At 44.0% G+C, this 19,638-nt stretch overlaps 1 protein-coding gene across 8 annotated transcripts in view; it reads right to left on the reverse strand.

Moving 5' to 3' along the window:
* RAPGEF4 (Rap guanine nucleotide exchange factor 4) overlaps positions 1–19,638 on the reverse strand; it is a 333,429-nt gene that overhangs the window by 67,340 nt on the left and 246,451 nt on the right. For all 8 annotated transcript variants that reach the window (XM_070803236.1, XM_019970793.2, XM_019970802.2 and 5 more), the window contains 2 exons: positions 4,317–4,401; positions 1,551–1,611 (listed from right to left, as the gene is read on the reverse strand). In XM_070803236.1, coding sequence (XP_070659337.1) covers positions 1,551–1,611; positions 4,317–4,401 — 146 coding nt within the window. The remainder of the gene's footprint in view (positions 1–1,550; positions 1,612–4,316; positions 4,402–19,638) is intronic.

Genomic DNA, 19,638 nt, shown 5'->3' on the forward strand with positions numbered 1-19,638 from the left:
TTTAAGAAGGGGTTTGTAAAAATAAATAAATAAAAAGGGGTTTGTAACAATCTCTAGTGATTTGTCTGAAATACTTAAATATTTCATAATAAAATGAAAACTGTCAGAAAGATTGAAGGAAAAGCACAAAAGAAGTTGTAAGTCACCAGTAATATAAACATTTTTAAAATGTTAATGTGAACCTTTAAAAAGTAAAGAAAAAACATTCTTTTTAAAGTAACTAGCAATATTAGATATACACTTTTGAGGACTAAAAGTAAAATATTTGAAACATCGATGTTAACTCTTTTTGCTTTTACAATTCATGGTCTCTGTTTATTTGACTAACACAGCTCAATCTGAAGAAAGAGCAAGATTTTCCAAAGATGGTCTCTTGAAAAGTTAATAGGTATCCATTAAAAATGTTTTCTATGTTTCATTAGGTTAAGGCGGTATCAGTTTAAGTGGTGTGAAATTTTTCCTTATTGTAGAACTCCTGAGAAACAGAGCATGCTTGTGTCTTGCAATTCTCCAAGAGAAATTAGAGGAGGCATTTCGTGTCCTGAATACCCCACTCACCATGTTTTCCAAGAAAGGTTTTGTAGGATGAGTGGGAAATGCTAGTCAAAATAATTCTGCTCACATTTATAATATGAAATTTCAATTTCTTAAGAGGCCTTCTGGCTTCCCCGGTGGGCTCACACAGTAAAGAATCCACCTGCAATGTGGGAGACCTGGGTTCGACTCCTGGGTCAGGAAGATCCCCTGGAGAAGGAAATGGCAACCCACTCCAGTATTCTTGCATGGAGCATCCCATGGACAGAGGAGCCTGGCAGGCTACAGTCCATGTCGCAAGGAGTCAGACACAACTGAACGACTTAAGACTTTCACTTTCAATTTCTTGCTCCCATATATGGTCATAGAACTAAACTACGATGTACTTACTGGAGAGATACTACATAGTGAACGTGAAATGAAGTTGCTCAGTCGTGTCCGACTCTTTGCGACCCCATGGACTGTAGGCTACCAGGCTGCTCAGTCCATGGAATTTTCCAGGCAAGAGTACTGGAGTGGGCTGCCATTTTCCTTCTCCACTACATAGTAGTACTGCATAAATATCTGGGCAAAGAAATTCTCTCAGGCTTGCAGCTGATAGTGGAAGCGTGAGAAGCAAGCAGGAGAGTACGCTATTCTAACTAGCCTCTCAAGAGACAGATTAGGTCTTCCCAAGCCACAAAATTGAAGTGAGGTCACTGTGTGAAGGTTTTCCCTGAAGACAGTGTGACTTCATCCCACCCTCTTTAAACACGACCTTGAGCCAGCAGGGGAGGGAGCAAGTAGAGATGCTGGCTGGTAAACGCTCCCAGGCTGGTACCTGACACCCACCAGGCTGCCAAGCCACAGCCATGCTGGGAATAATCACGGGTCCAGAAAAACAAAAACATGCCACGTGACATCCTGGCAAGTCTGTCTCAGGTCTAAGAAAGGGGAGCATTTACAGTCAGGCTCCAGGGGCACATGCTCGGGACGGGGCAAGCCAGGCGCCATGCACCATTACAGCCTTCACTTACACACAGTCCCTCCTTTGGCATGAGACTCAAAAATGAGAACCGCTGCCAACTCCCGTTTCACCTAGAAGAAAAAGAGAAAGAGTGCAGGGAAAAGGCAGATTGCGGGGTGTGGGGAAGGGACTTGCTCTCTTTCTGGACAGCGCTAACTTCCACCCAGCCGCCTCCCACTCTGCCTGGCTGCTCCTCCCACCTAGAACCACTTCCATGACATGTGCCACTAGATTCGTTTTTTAACTGAAATATAGTTGATCTACAATATTTCACCAAAGTGATTCAGTTATACACATATCTATTCTTTTTCTGATTTTCCATTTTATTTTATTATAAAATACTGAATACAATTCCCCATGCTATACAGTAGGACCTTGTTATTTATCTATTTTATAGGTAGTAGTTGTATCTGTTGGGCTTCCCTGGTGGCTCAGACGGTAAAGTGTTTGCCTGCAATGTGGGAGACCTGGGTTCGATTCCTGGGTCAGGAAGATCCCCAGGAGAAGGAAGTGGCAATCCACTCCAGCACTCTTGCCTGGAAAATCCCATGGATGGAGGAGCCTGATAGGCTACAGTCCATGGGGTCGCAAAGAGTCGGACACGACTGTATCTGTCAATCTCAAATTCCAATCATATCCCTTCTTCCCTTCCCCATTTGTAACCATAAGTTTATTTTCTACATCTGTGTGTCTGTTTTATAAGTGAGTTCCTCTGTATCACTTCTTTTAGGTTTCACATATAAGTAACATATGATACATTAGCCTTTCTCTGTCTGACTTACTTCACTTGGCATGATAATCCCTAGGTTCATCCATGTTGCTGCAAATGGCAAGATTTTGTTCTTCTCTGTGGCTGAGCAGTACTCCATCACATATGCATACCACCTCTTCTTTAGTCACACACTTGTCCATGAACAGTTTGGCTGCTTCTGTGTCTTGTGCCACTAGGTTCTTGACACTTTTACAAAAGCTATTTTATATGCTCATTCATACAAGCTCAGCTTCCCAGAGACTGTTTACAATGTGGTCGCACATGCATGAGACCTAGGCAGCTTCTCTGCCTATCTTTTGTCATGGTGAGAGGGTGAGAGCATCCACAGTATCATGTAACTCTTGCTCCGGGAGGTTCTTCCTTGCATCACACATCATGCGTAAGTGCAAACATGTTGAAAAACTCAGTGTCTTGAAGTTGAATGATTAAGCTTAATGTGGGAAGAGATTTTTTAAAAAATATTTATTTATTTACTTGGCTCTGCTGGGTCTTAGTCGTGGCACATGGCATCTTCAGTTGTGGCCTATGAGATTTAGTTGCCTGACCAGGAGTCGAACCCATGCCCCCTGTGTTGGGAGCAAAGAGTCTTAGACCCCAAGGGGGAAGTCCCTGTGTGGAGATTTTGATAGCTGTTTCTTTTTAAATTCCAAATTATGGTCCCAAATTATGGCTCTGTCTCCCTAAGAACCAAATAACCTGAGAACTTCCACAGCGCCTGGGGACCTGGAGTTTGAGGTAGAAGCCTCCCCCTCCTCTCTACTACCCATGGTTCTTCCAAGGCAGCGGAAGTCAGAACACATGCAGGGTGGAGACCCAGACAGCAGGTAGGGCACAGCGGTCTCCTGTACTCCCCTGTCCAGCATGAGCTTGTGGGGCCCCCGCCGCTTCCCCTACAGATGTGGGAGCTCCCTGGGTGAGGCCCCTGGGTGCTGGATGTATCCCACCACGGAGAGAGTGATGGTGACAGGGTGGTGGTGGGAGGGTGGGCTGGACCAGACCCTTGGATACCCCGGGTAGGTGAGCAAGCTTCCCGACCCGAGGAATGCAGGCAGGGGGAGCATGTGAAGGCAGCCCTGGCTGGGTTAAAGGGGAAGGTCTGCAGCACTCCCCCTGGGGTTGTGGGGAGTGCCTCTCTGCTCTCAGCAGAGACCCGGGCTTTACAGCCCACAGCAGGGACTGCAGACGCTGCCACCGAGTGACCCTCACAGCGTGGTGTCACCTCGTGAGCTGGGAATGAAAGACCAGCGAGGCAGGCAGACACCGCTGAGGAGCCTGGCATGTCATTTGCAAACATGGCATATAATCTGTAGATGTTGAAACGACTTTTTATTATCATCATCCTCATTATTATTAATTATTACCATATAGGAGACGTACGTTGCCTGGAACTCATGTTTCTGTGTTCCTCCTATGGCAGGAGGCATTTCTGTCCGCTGCTTTTCTATAATATCCTAATCATGTAAACGTTCAGAGTCAGATACAGGCATTGGGCCATTTTCTACCAGCAAGTGTTGCTCTTATGCCCTAAAATACCTGAACCAATGCACTTTGGCACCTTCTGCTTCTTTTCTCAATTTGGCAGCAAACCTGGGTGGAGTGGCCCCCTGGGCCAGGCCAGGTCATCTTGATTTCTCTCGCTGCTGCCCCATATGGCTCTTTATTTCATGCAAGGGACTGAAAACCTATCTTAAAGCCTGGCTCTGTGCTGAATTATGGCAGGTTCCAAGGCTCGGGAAGTTTGAAGTATATGCTCCAATTCCACTCACATCAGGCTGCTCTAATGTTTAGGGCAACTCCTAATAACGTAGTAATACTTGATCCTTCTTTGGTGATTGTATGTAGGTATAACTTCCTTAGCATCTCAGGAGAGTGAGAAGGGGTGATTTATGAGGTAGAATTTAGGCATCCCTGTTTCTCCCTCAGACTATAGTCCTCTCCCCCCAGTCCTAACAGTGCATTTAATTCAAAGTGCCCCCAACCATGCTCAGCTAAGAGACAACTTACTGTGGTAGAAAGATGGGATAAGGCTTTAATGTGAAGGAGTTCTTCATAGATAATTTCTAGGTCATCCATGGTCCTCTGTCCAGGTCTACAAAGAAAAAAGTAACAAGGAAATAATGAGCTAAAAGTCATTACTAGAGTTTGAAATACAGAAGGGGCTTCAGGGGCCAGTAAAACATGTTCAGGGAATTCTTAGGAGAAATCCTGATGAAAAGACCCTGGCAGGAGGAGAGATGATGCTATGATAATTCCTAAAGGGAATTTTGACATGAACCTGTTCCTTGATGGAAGGACACGGAAGAAATCAAAACTGCACCTAATCCCCTTCCCTTCCAACCTCAGAGGGAGGAACATCTCTGCTCACATTGTAGTTGGCTAACTTAGATCTCTTATTTTGTAGATGATGATTCTGCAAAATTACCTTTCATTACTACCTTAATCAAGATCAACAAAGTTATCTTTTAACATCACCAGGAACTGCTGGTTCAATCAACTTGATGACTGACACAAATTTCTTGGGATCAACTTGATGACTGACACAAATTTCTTGGGATCCTATGTGGTATCTTAGCCTAGAAGAATAATGTTGCTATCACTATTGTTCTGGGTTGTGTAATGTGCTTCTACCACAGGACTTAAAGGATTTATATAAACAATGTTTTCTCACCTCCCTCTGGAGGTGAGGACATGAGATGAGCAGAAGGCAAATAGTGTGTGGAATTATTAAGAAAGGGAAAGTAGGGAAGAATACCTCACATTCCCCAAACTCTGTACCATGGTCTACCACTCTTCCATGAGATGTTAATCAGTATACTAGGCACAGTTTTTTTTTCCCCCTATAATTTAGTCTCAAACTACTGTCATATACCTTGCCTTTAAGAATGAGGTTTGGACACATTTTGGACATCTTGGCATGGGAGGACTGATAGGATTTCTGATCATCTTTCATGTCAGTAGTTATTCTGAAATCAGTTCAGTTCAGTCACTCAGTCGTGTCCAACTCTGTGATCCCATGAACCACAGCACGCCAGGCCTCCCTGTCCATCACCAACTCCTGGAGTCCACCCAAACCCATGTCCATTGAGTCGGTGATGCCATCCAACCATCTCATCCTCTGTCATCCCCTTCTCCTGCCCTCAATCTTTCCCACCATCAGGGTCTTTTCAAATGAGTCAGCTCTTCGCATCAGGTGGCCAAAGTATTGGAGTTTCAGCTTCAACATCAGACCTTCCAATGAACACCCAGGACTGCTCTCCTTTAGGATGGACTGGTTGGATCTCCTTACAGTCCAAGGGACTCGCAAGAGTCTTCTCCAACACCACAGTTCAAAAGCATAAATTCCTTGGCGCTCAGCTTTCTTTATAGTCCAACTCTCACATCCATACATGACCACTGGAAAAACCATAGCCTTGACTAGACAGACCTTTGTCTGAAATCACGACTCGTGTTTAATTTTACATCAATGGGAAAAGGGATGATTGGTTAGTAATTTGGACCTTCTATTGCTCTCTGCAATATAAGGAACCCTAATGTTTTTGAAACTAAACAAACAAACAAACAAACAAACAAACGTGTTATTAATTCTGAGAGCTCTAGGAAGTCACTCTCCACATTGGTGATCAGGTGGCATTTACTCTCAGCTGACTATTGTAGTCATGAGTGTTACTTATTACATAATCATCACCTGTGTTATACACTCTCCCAAAATTTCAGTAACTTATAGCATTATTCAATGTTACAATATACAAAACTTATAAACCTCAGTGAGCTACCAGTGGTGTTCCATCATTACACTACTATAAAGAATGTTCTTTGGGAATTCCCTGGTAGTCCAGTGGTTGAGACTCCATGCTTTCCTTTCATTGATGTGGCCTGGGCTTAGTCCCAGGTCAGGTAACTAAGATCCACAAGCTATGTGGCATGGCAATTAAAAAAAAAAAAGTAAATCTTTCCTTGATCAAGTAAATTCAGAAAGTCTTGCTGCTGTACTGAGCAGAGCACTGAATTTAGAGTCTGAAGATCAGGTTTTAACCCTCGTGCAACCCCTGACCAGTCACGTGACATCAGAGACTCAGTTTCTTCTGTAAACTGGGGACAATATCTTTGTGAGAGTAATGTGAGAGCTAAAGGAAGCAGCAAATAGGAAGGTATCTGCATATTCATTTGTGTAAGTGAAAAAAAAGCAGCAGCCTGATATCTAAAACTCAAGCCCTTGCATAAGAAAAATGAACTTAAAAATTAAGTATGACATTTGGTTCAACAAATTATATCTAGAACTTAGTCAATTGTTAGATAAGTACTTTGAGCTATTGAAAGTGAATTATAAATATTCTAAAATAGTTGCATTAGATAATTTGTAACCATATCGCGGATCAAAAGGGGGCTAATTGGAAGAAAACTCTTTTTATACCTTGGGCATTACGTTCTCAAGGACAGCTTTAACATGAACCAAAGAATACGATAGCCTTCTCTTACAGAAACAAAGAGGACTGTTTCTATATTTCCTAATCCTGCCTGTACAAAGACAGGTACTAAATCCATGAACCAGGGAGATGCCAGCCAAGTTCACCTCCTGCCAAGGATTATCACTTAAGGACACATGTAGAATGCAGAAAGTAGGGGGACCCACAGACACCGAAGGAAAAGCTATGGCCACAGGGATTCTGAAGGAGCCAGGCCTTCTTAGTAAGGGGCCTAATCTACTACTTGACTTAGACATGGGGATTTTGAAACTGGGACCCTTGGAGATTTAAAAGTCAATTGAGTCACCTCAGTCCATCTACTGCTGTAGAGGCAGCCAACGCGAAAGCCTCAAGGTGGGCGTAATAGGATTATGGCTCTTCAGCATGAGGAGCAGCCCTGCTGTTCCTGCTTCTTGACATCAGCTGCAAATAGCATGGACCCTCCTAGAAGCTTGGCTAAAGGAGAAAACAGTCACCAAGTCTCATTCTCACCTCCATGGGGGGCGGGAGTGGGGGGCTATTACGGAGGGAGAAGAAAAACCTATCTGCGAAAAGAAAGGTCAGAATTTAGCTCTAAAATCTACATCTGAATTTAGATTCAGAGTTGAAATCTGGGGAGCAGATGTCTACAAGTTTAGGAAGAGGGTTCACATAGTATCAACATGAAATCCACACTGATCAAGTCTTACAGATTAAAAAATTAAGTGCTGCCTTTAAGATCAACAAATCCCATTATGTTAAAAATCACTGAATTTCATCCAAGAGTTAAAATATGATGAACAATGTGCCCTGCTGGCTCGCTTCCTGTCTGCCAGGCATCTCTCCTCATGTCTTTCATGGTCTGTTGTTTCTCTGTTCACCTCATGAATTGTGCTGTGCCCCAAAGCTGTCATCAGCTCTGTTCTCACTTCCTTCTACCTTGTCTCCCTGGGAAAAGTCCCCAGCTTTCATCTATGTGATGCTGAGACCTAAATTTTAATCTCCAAACAGATTTATTTCTTGAGCTCCAATAGCTTTCTGACCATCAATTCCCAGACAACCCATAAACTCAGTCTGTCCAGAAGTGCTCCCTCATCATCACACAAAACTTTTTCAGCTGGTCCCAGTGGACCTTTCTAGACTCATCTCTCCTCTCTTCACACCTTTCCTCCTGGCTAACGTGCTTTGTGCTCGAGGCATAACCGGACATGTCTCCAGTTCTAAAACATGCAGTGCTCTTTCACACCTCTAAGACTCTTCACATGTTCTTCTCTTTGCCTGGGATATGTGTTTTCTGCTACAAGCCCAGCTCAGTTGTCCCCTCTCTGAGGCAAAACTGGTTCTCCAAAATTTATTCTTCCAAGGCACATGGTCAAACTGCTGTCGCAATTGAAACATACTATGCAGAATGTTATTTGCTTAGAAATCCATGACTCTACACTGCTCTTCTCAAGAGAAGCAGCATCTGGTAGTACAAAGGGCACTGTGTTAATATCAGAAACAGGATTTGAGATCTAAAATAGGAACTTCCTAGGTACCCAATTGGTCTAATGCTTGGTTCCTACATCTGTAAAAATGGGGATAATAAATAGGATTGTTGTAAAGATCGAATGAGCTAATATACACAAAGCACTGATACACTGGAAATATGGTGCTCATGCAGGATGACATGATAAAGTGGGAGGTGTTCAATACGTCTCATTGGATGAATGCACAAGTTCTCGCGATTTCTGCTGAACTCAGGGTTTGCCCGGGGGAGGTGGCAGCAGTACCAAGGACCAGTTCTTGTTCTGTATCCTGAAGGCCTTACACTCTGTTATCCTCCCCACTGAAGGTCCAGTAAGACAAGATGCCCATGACCCCATTCTCTTTGACTATAGTACACATATGTGACATGGTAAGCAGTTAATTATTAATGGAGGGAGGAGACAGGATGAAAATGTTGGACCTGACCTCTTACTCCAAATCCCATTCAAACATAGAAATTTTTTTTTTTTTGGTAGGATTATAAATTTACTCATCCAGTTTTTTTTTTTAATTTAATTTTATTTTTTAACTTTACAATATTGTATTGGTTTTGCCATATATCAAAATGAATCTGCCACAGGTATACATGTGTTCCCCATCCTGAACCCTCCTCCCTCCTCCCTCCCCATACCATCCCTCTGGGTCATCCGAGTGCACCAGCCCCAAGCATCCAGTATCATGCTTCGAACCTGGACTGGTGACTCGTTTCATATATGATATTATACATGTTTCAATGCCATTCTCCCAAATCATCCCACCCTCTCCCTCTCCCACCGAGTCCAAAAGACTGTTCTATACATCTGTGTCTCTTTTGCTGTCTCGTATACAGGGTTATTGTTACCATCTTTCTAAATTCCATATATATGCATTAGTATACTATATTGGTGTTTTTCTTTCTGGCTTACTTCACTCTGTATAATAGGCTCCAGTTTCATCCACCTCATTAGAACTGATTCAAATGTATTCTTTTTAATGGCTGAGTAATACTCCATTGTGTATATGTACCACAGCTTTCTTATCCATTCGTCTGCTGATGGACATCTAGGTTGCTTCCATGTCCTGGCTATTATAAACAGTGCTGCGATGAACATTGGGGTACACGTGTCTCTTTCCCTTCTGGTTTCCTCAGTGTGTATGCCCAGCAGTGGGATTGCTGGGTCATAAGGCAGTTCTATTTCCAGTTTTTTAAGGAATCTCCACACTGTTCTCCATAGTGGCTGTACTAGTTTGCATTCCCACCAACATACTCATCCAGTTTTAAGAAATTATCAGCTAAAGCTACCCCGTCTAAATCAAGTTCAATGGGGGCCTAAAAAGAGATGACCGTCAAAAACCAAGCAACACCTGTTGGACTGGATCCTTGTTTTGGTCAGAATTTTGTCTGCCATGCTAAACATATAATAGGAAAGATGTTTTAAAATCCAAAACAGCACTGAAAATAAGTCACACCACCGTGACAAACCCTAAAATAGTGCTATCAGCAAGATCAGAGTGTTTCGGGAATTCTTGGGTGATGGGAAGCAGATGCGGACAGAATGGCTGAGAGAGGCCTGGAGGCAGACACAGCTCTGCACTCACAGAAGGAAACCCACACAGGAGGAAGATAGCGCTGCTGATAAGACAAGGGCAGGAGAAGGTCCCAGGGGTTCATCCCATCACTGCCCCGTGCAGGGCAGGGGCTGGTGAGCAGCAGGCTGCCCAGGCTCCAACTTGAGACTTGCCAAGACAAATGTCCAGGAAGGGCCTGAGAAGGAAGCAGAGCCCTGGGCCCTCCTGCCAGACACAGAGGAGGGGGAGAAGTGGGAGCTCTCCCAGGAGGGACTTCCTGGGAAGGGCTCCATTCCTGGGAGAGCCTCCTGAGTTTGGCAGCTGGTGGGAGGACAGGAGGGAGGGGTTCAGCCTGCCTGCTCCCCATGTGTCTCTCATAGGAAGCAAGGCCTGTCCTGAAGCACAGCCCCCACTGCCTTCAGGGGTTGGGGTGCTGTTGGCCAATCTGCAGAGACCCACGTGGAACTCATTCTACCCCTGGTCCTCCATTCATCGGTAACAAAACCAAGAAATAAAGACTTCCATGGGGCTTGCTGGATGCCCCGGAGAAACCCATGACAGCCATGTGAAACCAAATGGAACAAAGCCTAGAAACAGTTTAGTCTCTGAGTCCTAAATACCACTCTGAATGAAAGGGGAAAAAAACGAACAACAACAACAACAAGCCTGTGGTCTACAGTGGTCAGTGTCATCACAGGGCAGGCCACTGTCGCTGGGTGATCCACCCAGACAGCAACCGTCCTTTTGGTCCTGTTTACAGCACATGTTTTAACGAGGTGAGAGAAGTCAGGACGGCAAGGTGAGCAGAGACTGGCTTTAGAAAATGAACACCTTTACAGCTGAAAAAGCAACAAAAGCATTCATTGGAGGTCTGCCGTGAGGGGTTTCCATCAACATGTTGTTAGGGTTGAAGGTTGAGGGAGGTCCCGGGGAGGAGGCCAGATGGAGCCGAGGTCGGTGTGACCATCCCGTGTCCATGAGTGGGAGTCAGATGGGAGCCCCTCCCCCAGCCCAGCGGCCCTAGAGCTTGTGGCTGCAGCAACAGAACAGGCCGAGCCTTGGCGGGGACGCCGGCTCAGAGCTGCTGTGCCATCTGGTGCCTCAGAAAAGACCTCTCTGCTCTGGCCTCAGACGAAGCTTCTCCCCTCCGTGTGCGCCACCTACTTCCCCACCATCACCACTGAACAAAGTCGCGTTTTACAAGCAGGTTTCTTGTGGCAGACAGTGGCATTGAGTACCTCTCATGCTTTGGTCTTTGTAGGGGCAGACAGGAAAGAAAAATGGAAAAGGGATCCCACAAATCAGCTCCCAGCCTGTTCAAAGAGTCATGAAAGGGTCCCCAGGGCTGAAGGCAATCTGGCTTTCAAGAGCCAAGGGAACACTGTGCCCCGATCGAGCAGGAGGAGGGACCTCACATGTTACCTTCACAGAGGACCTGTGAGGCCAGGGAAGTGAATCGGCTCTCTGGCTGCTCTGAGTGGCAGCACGTGAATGTACCTGGTCTTTACTTGTCCTTCTCCAGATGTCACAGGGAGAAGCATTAGGCATCCCTGCTTCTTTATAAACCTGCGTGGTGCCACATTGATGGGGATTTGTAGGATCCTGCTGGGGAAAGGCCTAGTTTCTGCAGGGGACGCATTCTGGCGGCAATGTCTAGTTACAGACAAGATAATAAACGGGGATAGAGGGAGAGGCATTTTCTACATTAAAGGATGGAAGGGCTCAGGTGATATTGGAAGCTGCTGGTAAATACAGTTTTATCAAGGAATTTATCAAGGTCAGAGACACAGCTCTTTGGTTATTGGAACGTGGATAAAATGAGGGATTCGCCCAGGCACCAAGCAGGCATGCTGGCATGGCCAGTGGTAACCTGGGCAGGTGAAAGACAAATAACCCAGCTCTTCTAGATTTGTCACCCAGTAGACCTATTCCCTGGCGCATGGGAAAAATACCCAGAAAAGTCAGTGTTATAAATATGTAAGACCTGGTCAAGCACCAAAATAAAGGAAATGCTTTACTATATTTTTCTTGGGGCTGGAATGCTTTATTTTGGTGGTAACACTCCACCTCAGTCCACCTGATTCTCCTGCTTTCAAGTCATTTCTCAAGCATGGGTCACTTTCCAATGCTCTTAAAAGATTTTCTTGAGATTCAACTCTTCCACTTCCCTTAAAGTTTGGTGTGGTTTCCCACCCCCTTGTCTAACAAACCAGCACAACGTGTTTGCTTCTTTTCTTCACCTCCCAGGACACTTGCTTCTTAAGAGTTAGCTCTTAAGTATTTGAGACATTCCCAGAGCCTGGTGATGGGCCATTTAAGGTATCCTCCCCAACTCTGTTGGCTCATTTCCCTGCTACACCACAACCCTCTCACCTTACTCTCAACCCAGAAAAGGACATTTTAAGCTTATCAGATACATTTTCTCCATTCTGTTTTCAAGGTTTTTGGTCATCTTTACTATCATTATTCTGAATTCTTTTTCAGGTATGAGAGAATTTATTAGAGGATACTTAGGAAGCCAAGTGGAGAAAGCAATGGCACCCCACTCCAGTAGTCTTGCCTGGAGAATCCCAGGGAAGGGGGAGCCTGGTGGGCTGCCATCTATGGGGTCGCACAGAGTCAGACACGACTGAAGCGACTTAGCAGCAGCAGCAGCAGCAGCAGCAGCAGCAGCAGGGTTAGTTCTCTGGTAGTCTAGAGTCTTGGAGTCAGTGCTCCTGCTCCAAAGGCTCAGGGCTTGTTCTCAAGTTTTCCGTGGTTCTGTATATTCTTTTCCAGTGGTCAGGTACTCTGGTCTGCTCTCAGCTGGAGTTCTGCAAGCATTTCTGTATCTGAAGGTGTATTCCTGACATATCTGTGGAAAGAGACGTACTCCACATCCACCTACTCCTCTGCCATCTTGTTTTTCCCTTTTAAGCTTATCAGATACAATTAGACATTGTCTAGTTCTGACTGCAAACCCTGTGTACATGAGGATTCTTCCCTTCTTTGTGAAGTCAGAAATGAATGTGATTTAGCCTGCTGTTAAGGGTAAAAGCCTTTGGAGAGAAATTTGGGAGAAATGAGGTCATCCTCATTTCTTTACCTCATGTCCTCATCATCAGGACATGGGGTAAAGATTCCATAATTCAGTGCCTCTGAGGCCTAAGTGTTTGGGGACATTGTGATTTGAGGTTTTTCAAGTTCAGAAGCTAAATATGCCAGAAATTCTTCCAGCAAAAGTGTTTACTATCAGAGCACAATAGAAGTGTACCATTAAACCTTTTCAAAGGTACAGCCACAAATATTTTCCTTTAAAATACCTAAGCAGCAAGTTGAGAAAAGCAAATTTGGATGGAAGCAGATAGTTATAGCTACCTGTATTTGTGTATGAGACATATATATCAGATAGAAAATGCAAACATTTTTTGAGGAGATGCTATGTGGGTACATTATTTTTCCTTTATAAAAATTAATTCTTCATGAATCAGGGACAGAAAGATATTTCTTTGCATTCCACTGCTTGTTCAGTAAATCCACCAGAGAACTTGAAGCTATCTGTTAGAGATGAAATATTATTATTCATGAAAAAAAAAGAATGAAATTGGATTTGGAGTAAGCAGACTTGGGTTCTGTCTCTGGTTCAGCTACATATACTACTGCGTGATGAAGAAGACACTCAGAATCCACTAAGCTCAGTTTCTCCATCTGTAAATTGTGGGTAATAACATTAGCACTACTCAGTTTGCACAGTTAGGCTGAGGTTCAAAGAGGGGATGTAAATGAGGTCACTATATATAAAAGGTATAGTGCAAAGCATATTTAATTATTACGTTTGTCTGTGATCCTGACTTGTGTGTTGATATGAATTTTTTCTACAGTAGATGATATATTTGAACTTCATTCAGGTCTATATGGGCTTCCCTGGTGGCTTAGACGGTAAAGAATCTGCCTGCAGTGCAAGAGACCTGGGTTTGATAGATTCCCTGGAGGAGGGCGTGGCAACCCACTCCAGTATTCTGGCCTGGAGAAACCCATGGACAGAGGAGCCTGGTGGATTACAGTCCATGGGTTCACAAAGAGTTGGGCTGAGCAACTGAGCACAGCACAGCATAGGTCGATATAGTCATCATTTAATGAACTGAGACTAGTCTGTAGTAACTATTTTAAAATCAGATTTCCATGACATGTTTCCTCAACAATGCTCAAAGAACAAAGCCAAGAGACCGTTTTGAAGCCTTTTTGGCCTGGGACAGGTGGTAGACCGCAGAACAGAACACAGGCTCAAGTCAGAAAGACCTGGACCAAATCCCGAGTCCTCCTCTTTCAGGATAAACAACAAGTGATTTAACATAAGCCTCATCTTCCTTATTCATAAAATGGGGATAATATTAATCACTACCTCAAAGATCTGTTGAAAGAATAGAATCAGACAGCTGTTGAGCACAGTGCCTAGCACACATGTGCTCGGTAAACGTTGGCTGTAATTAAATACTATTGTAGTTGTTTTTCCGTTTACAATCCCTTGTGAAACTGGGAGAGAGTAAGAAAGATAGCGCTGCTGCTGCTGCTGCTGCTAAGTCACTTCAGTCGTGTCCAACTCTGTGCGACCCCATAGACGGCAGCCCACCAGACTCTGCCGTCCCTGGGATTCTCCAGGCAAGAACACTGGAGTGGGTTGCCATTTCCTTCTCCAATGCATGAAAGTGAAAAGTCAAAGTGAAGTCACTCAGTCGTGTCTGACCCTCAGCGACCCCATGGACTGCAGCCTTCCAGGCTCCTCCATCCATGGGATTTTCCAGGCAGGAGTACTGGAGTGGGGTGCCATTGCCCTCTCCAAAGATAACGCTAAGTCGTGTCCGACTCTTACGATCCCACAAACTGTAGCCCGCCAGGCTCCTCTGTCCATGGGATTCTCCAGGCAAGAATACTGGAGTGGGTTGCCATTTCCTTCTCCAGGGGATGAGAGTAAGCAGGTATTAAACTCATGTTATAGTTTAAGAGACTTGTAATCTGACGATGTTGGGGGACTTACTGGTAACTTGGTAAGACCAGAATCCAGGGCTCTTGTGCTTAGTATGGCTTTCACTTTATTTAGCAGACTCTTAGGTCAAATGCATGTATCTCAAAAGCTGTCATTAATTTCTCAAAATACCATTAATTCTCCTCTCAAAAAAACTCAGTATCCGGCATTCTGTCTTTAGTCTCGGGCCCTCCAATCCATTCTCTACAGATAGCAGAGAAACCTACCTACTGCAAAGCTGGCCATGCCACACCTCCCTTTAAACTAGTCAACGGTGCTCCAAATGGCTATAAAATAATACACAGACACACAGAGAAGCAGACCCCCTTCAACCTGGCCTCAGCCTAACTCTCCAGCCACATTTACCCACATGCCTGCTCTGGGGGCACTCCTTTGGCTCCTTACTGGAACTTTCTTGACATTTTTCTGGCCCCACACACCCCTGCACCCCTGCTAGGCTAGGAATTCTTTCTTCGTTCTAGGAAGAAGGGCACTTCTTATTTTCTTCTGTGGTTAAAAAGAAAGGGTTTGAGAATCAACCTAAACACCCAACGGTGACAAACTGATCACACTAAGGAGTTTTCAAAGGATAGACTACTATGCACCTATTAAAAGTCCCACCTTTTAAAAAATACTTATGGTTAAGGGAGAATGCCATGCTATATTATTAACTGTAAAAAGTTAGGAACTGAAGAATAATCAAGGGATAGGTACCAAAATGTTAATGATAATAATCTCTGGAAGATGTGATTGGCAGGTGTTATTTATTCTTCTTTGACTCTTTTTAGTACTTTCCAAATTTTCTATGCAATGAACAGATCAACTTGAACATTAAAAAGGCATAACAATCTTGAGGCAATCTAATAATGATGCCTAAACTGTAAACTGTGGTGTTGGAGAAGACTCTTGAGAGTCCCTTGGACTGCAAGGAGATCCAACCAGTCCATTCTGAAGATCAGTCCTGGATGTACTTTGGAAGGACTGATGCTAAGGCTGAAACTCCAGTACTTTGGCCACCTCATGCGAAGAGTTGACTCATTGGAAAAGACTCTGATGCTGGGAGGGATTGGGGGCAGGAGGAGAAGGGGACGACAGAGGATGAGATGGCTGGATGGCATCACTGACTCGAGGGACGTGAGTCTGAGTGAACTCCGGGAGTTGGTGATGGACAGGGAGGCCTGGCATGCTGCGATTCATGGGGTCGCAAAGAGTCAGACATGACTAAGCGACTGAACTGAACTGAAACTGTAAACGGCAGCTATATCCATCTTTTTCTATCCCAAATCTGGGTCCTAAGAGCATCAATCCATAGGTTGGTTCTTGGGCATGTAAATATGAGAAACAAGGAGTAAATTGCTTTCATAGGGCGAAGGCAAATCTAAACTCTAGAAACAGCCCACTTAATGCAGTCATTTCTTCTGGTAAATTCCAGAAACTTACACTTAGGGCACAGCTGTCTTTTCAGGAAAAACAAAGGCAAAGTTCATCATGCGCTGAAGGAAAAGACTCCATAGTGAATTTTTTTTATTTCCTCAGGATCAGCTCTTTTAGTCATGCTTCTGTTTTCATTTGATTTGCGTCTGAGGATGGACTTTTTTTCACTCTGAACATTCTCTTGGCATACCCCAGCAGAAATCACAAGCCCAAGCACTAATGGTTTTAGGCTTGCTAATCTGGGTTCCACTGAAGAAACAAATTTTCCTATAACTATCAGGATTTCAAATATCACACTCTCCAAAAATAGCTTGGGCAGGTAAAGACTATTAAAAACAGGCTCTGCTAATGAAGAGAAAACACACAACCTCTCACGTGCCCTCTAGAGCACATGTGTGGAACAGCAGGTGGTGGCTGTCTAAACAACTCTTCCTTCTGGTATTTTCTCGTATCACTTGATTATCTTAAATTGTTTCCTTTCAATCTTATGTCCCACAGTATGTTAGAAAATATTACTCAAGCACATGAAATAAATGAATTTAAGATTATGAGTTTCTGACCATTTGGTAGACCTAAACCTGCCAGCATTTCAAATATACATGTATAATTTATATAAATATATATATATATTTGTATATATTTCCTGGTGATTGCAGCCATGAAATTAAAAGATGCTTGCTCCTTGGAAGAAAAGTTATGACAAACCTAGATGGCATATTATAAAGCAGAGACATTACTCTGCCAACAAAGGTCCATATAGACAAAGCTACAGTTTTCCCAGTAGTCATGTATGGATGTGAGAGTTGGATCATGAAGAAGGGTGAAGGCCAAAGAACTGATGTTTTTGAACTGTGGTGTTGGAGAAGACTCTTGAGAGTCCCTTGGACTGCAAGGAGATCAAACCAGTCAATCATAAAGGAAATAAATCCTGAATATTCACTGGAAGGACTGATGTTGAAGTTGAAGCTCCAATACTTTGGTCACCTGATATGAAGAGCCAACTCATTAGAAAAGACCCCAATGCTGGGAAAGATTGAAGGTAGGAGGAGATGGAGATGACAGAGGACAAGATGATATGGCATCACTGACTCAATGAACATGGGTTTGGGCGAGCTCCAGGAGATGGTGAACGACAGGGAAGCCTGGTGTGCTGCAGTCAATGGGATTGCAAAGAGTCAGACACAACTGAGCAACTGAACAACAACAACAAATATAAATTTATGTGGGCTTCCCCAGTGGCTCAGCGGTAAAGAATCTGCCTGGCAATGCAGGAGACTTCAGAGACACAGGTTTGATCCCTGGGTCAGGAAGATCCCCTGGAGGAGGGCATGGGAACCCACTCCAGTATTCTTGCCTGGAGAATCCCGTGGACAGAGGAGCCTGGCGGGCCACAGTCCCTAGGATCACAAAGAGTTGGACATGACTGAAGTGACTGACTACACATAAATTTATATATAATTTATAAAATACATATAAAACTCAAATATATATACATATATAAAGTTTCATTTCCCCCCCTTCTGCTCAGGCCCAATTGACAAGCTTCTAGGCTTTTAGGGAGTTTCAAAATTTCAGACAGACCAGAATTAGATTCGGGAAATGGCATCCACTCATTTCCCTCCTGCCTGAGGCTGTTTTCTGATCGACAGCTTCCAGTGGAGAGCTAGGTCTCACTTTCCTCGAAAGAGGAAGTTGGGAGCCTTGTATGGCAAGAGCCTTCTTTGTCTCCTTGAAGCCTCTTTTCGTCCAGCCGGCCTCAAGCTTACAACATTCTGTTTACCTGCTCAGTCCACATCTCTTTTTCCAGTCCCTCTCCGAAGTACTTGCTCAAAGGCAGCCAGAATGTATGTTTCTGCTGGTAAGGGTCTCTACTGTATCTATTTGCGGTAGGGTAGCCTCTTGTTTTTAGACTTATAAACAAAGCAAAATCAAAACAGTAAGCTGCAGAAGCTCATTTTAGGTTTGCTGGCCCTGCCTGGAAGCCGCAACAACAGCGCCATCAAACTCTCACTGTTGTACAGCACTTACCCCCAAAAGCCGCCCAGGTCTGCACCTGTGAGGCTGGGTGGGCATTGTGAGCCACTCTGCCTGCCACCACATAAAAAGCTAATTTCGCATTCAGAATATATGTTTTTTTTCAATACCAATAGCAACAAGAGTGTGCCAAAAAATTTCCCCTGAAGCTCTATTCTGTTTTTTAAACTACAGAACATTCTTTCATAGTTTGACAGTTAAAATGCCGCAGTTAATGTAATAAACAGAGAATTTTTCTAAGTAGCCTGTCAAAACAAGTGACACTTTTTTTTTTTGGCTAGCGAGTCTCAGATTCAGAACAATAGGAAGTACCTTTCAAAGCAACATCTTCATTATACAATCAAATTCTCAAAGTAATCTTCTCATCAAAGAATATTGTGTTATTTCTTTCCCAGTAATTACCAGAGTTCTGCAACCTCCCTGGCAGTGGTGACTATTATAAAATGCAGCTGTGCTGAGTTACAATACTGGGGGGTCCTGCCCCGGTCAATATGGAACCAATGCAGCTCATGCCTCCACATTTCCTAGTGACTTGGCAGTTTGGGCAGTCAAAAGTCAACATTTCCAGGACCAGTGAATATACCGTCAAGTTCCCAGGAGCAAAGGGCTCAGCTGTTCTCTGCAAGGACAGCAGAGACACCAGTAATTCTTGATGAACTCAGCTCATTTTCTTTCCACTTAAAGTACAGTAGAAGTTTCAAAGGTTATTATCTGATAAAAAAATGGGGTGTGTGTGTGTGTAGAGTCGGAAGTCTGTCTCATAAAATTAGATTCCTTCTTTTTCACTTTTCCATCTATTAGGGACGGTCATTCACATAGAAATAAAAGCTAAGAGTACTGAGTCACAAGAAGAACTAGCAGTTTAATTTCAATGTTTGAGGTTTCATAAAGCCTGAAAAGATGGGACAATCCTAAGGGCACCCAAGATGATGTATCTTGGGATACTCATGAAACCTGTACTCTACAGCCAGAGATGGGCTAGAAAAGTCCAAACTTTGTAATGTAACTTTCTCTGAAGGATCTCTGAGTTAGCGCTGTATGGAAGGAAAAGAAATACAGGCTACTCTTTCTAAGGGAGACTCATGACATCAGCTCTCAGGCTCTTGCAAGGGTGAATCAAACAATTAGCATGAATATCCCTAGCATGCTGTCTTCCTTCCACACAGCCAACGCTCAATATGTTTGTGGCATCCAAATCTAATTTGGGAGTGCCTAATCCCCACCAACTGTACAAAAAAGATCTTCACGACCAAGATAATCACGATGGTGTGATCATCCTGACATGCCTCTTGAGAAACCTGTATGCAGGTCAGGAAGCAACAGTTAGAGCTGGACATGG

The sequence above is a fragment of the Bos indicus genome, chromosome 2, assembly GCF_029378745.1.
Source record: "Bos indicus isolate NIAB-ARS_2022 breed Sahiwal x Tharparkar chromosome 2, NIAB-ARS_B.indTharparkar_mat_pri_1.0, whole genome shotgun sequence".
NCBI classification, from domain to species: Eukaryota; Metazoa; Chordata; class Mammalia; order Artiodactyla; family Bovidae; genus Bos; species Bos indicus.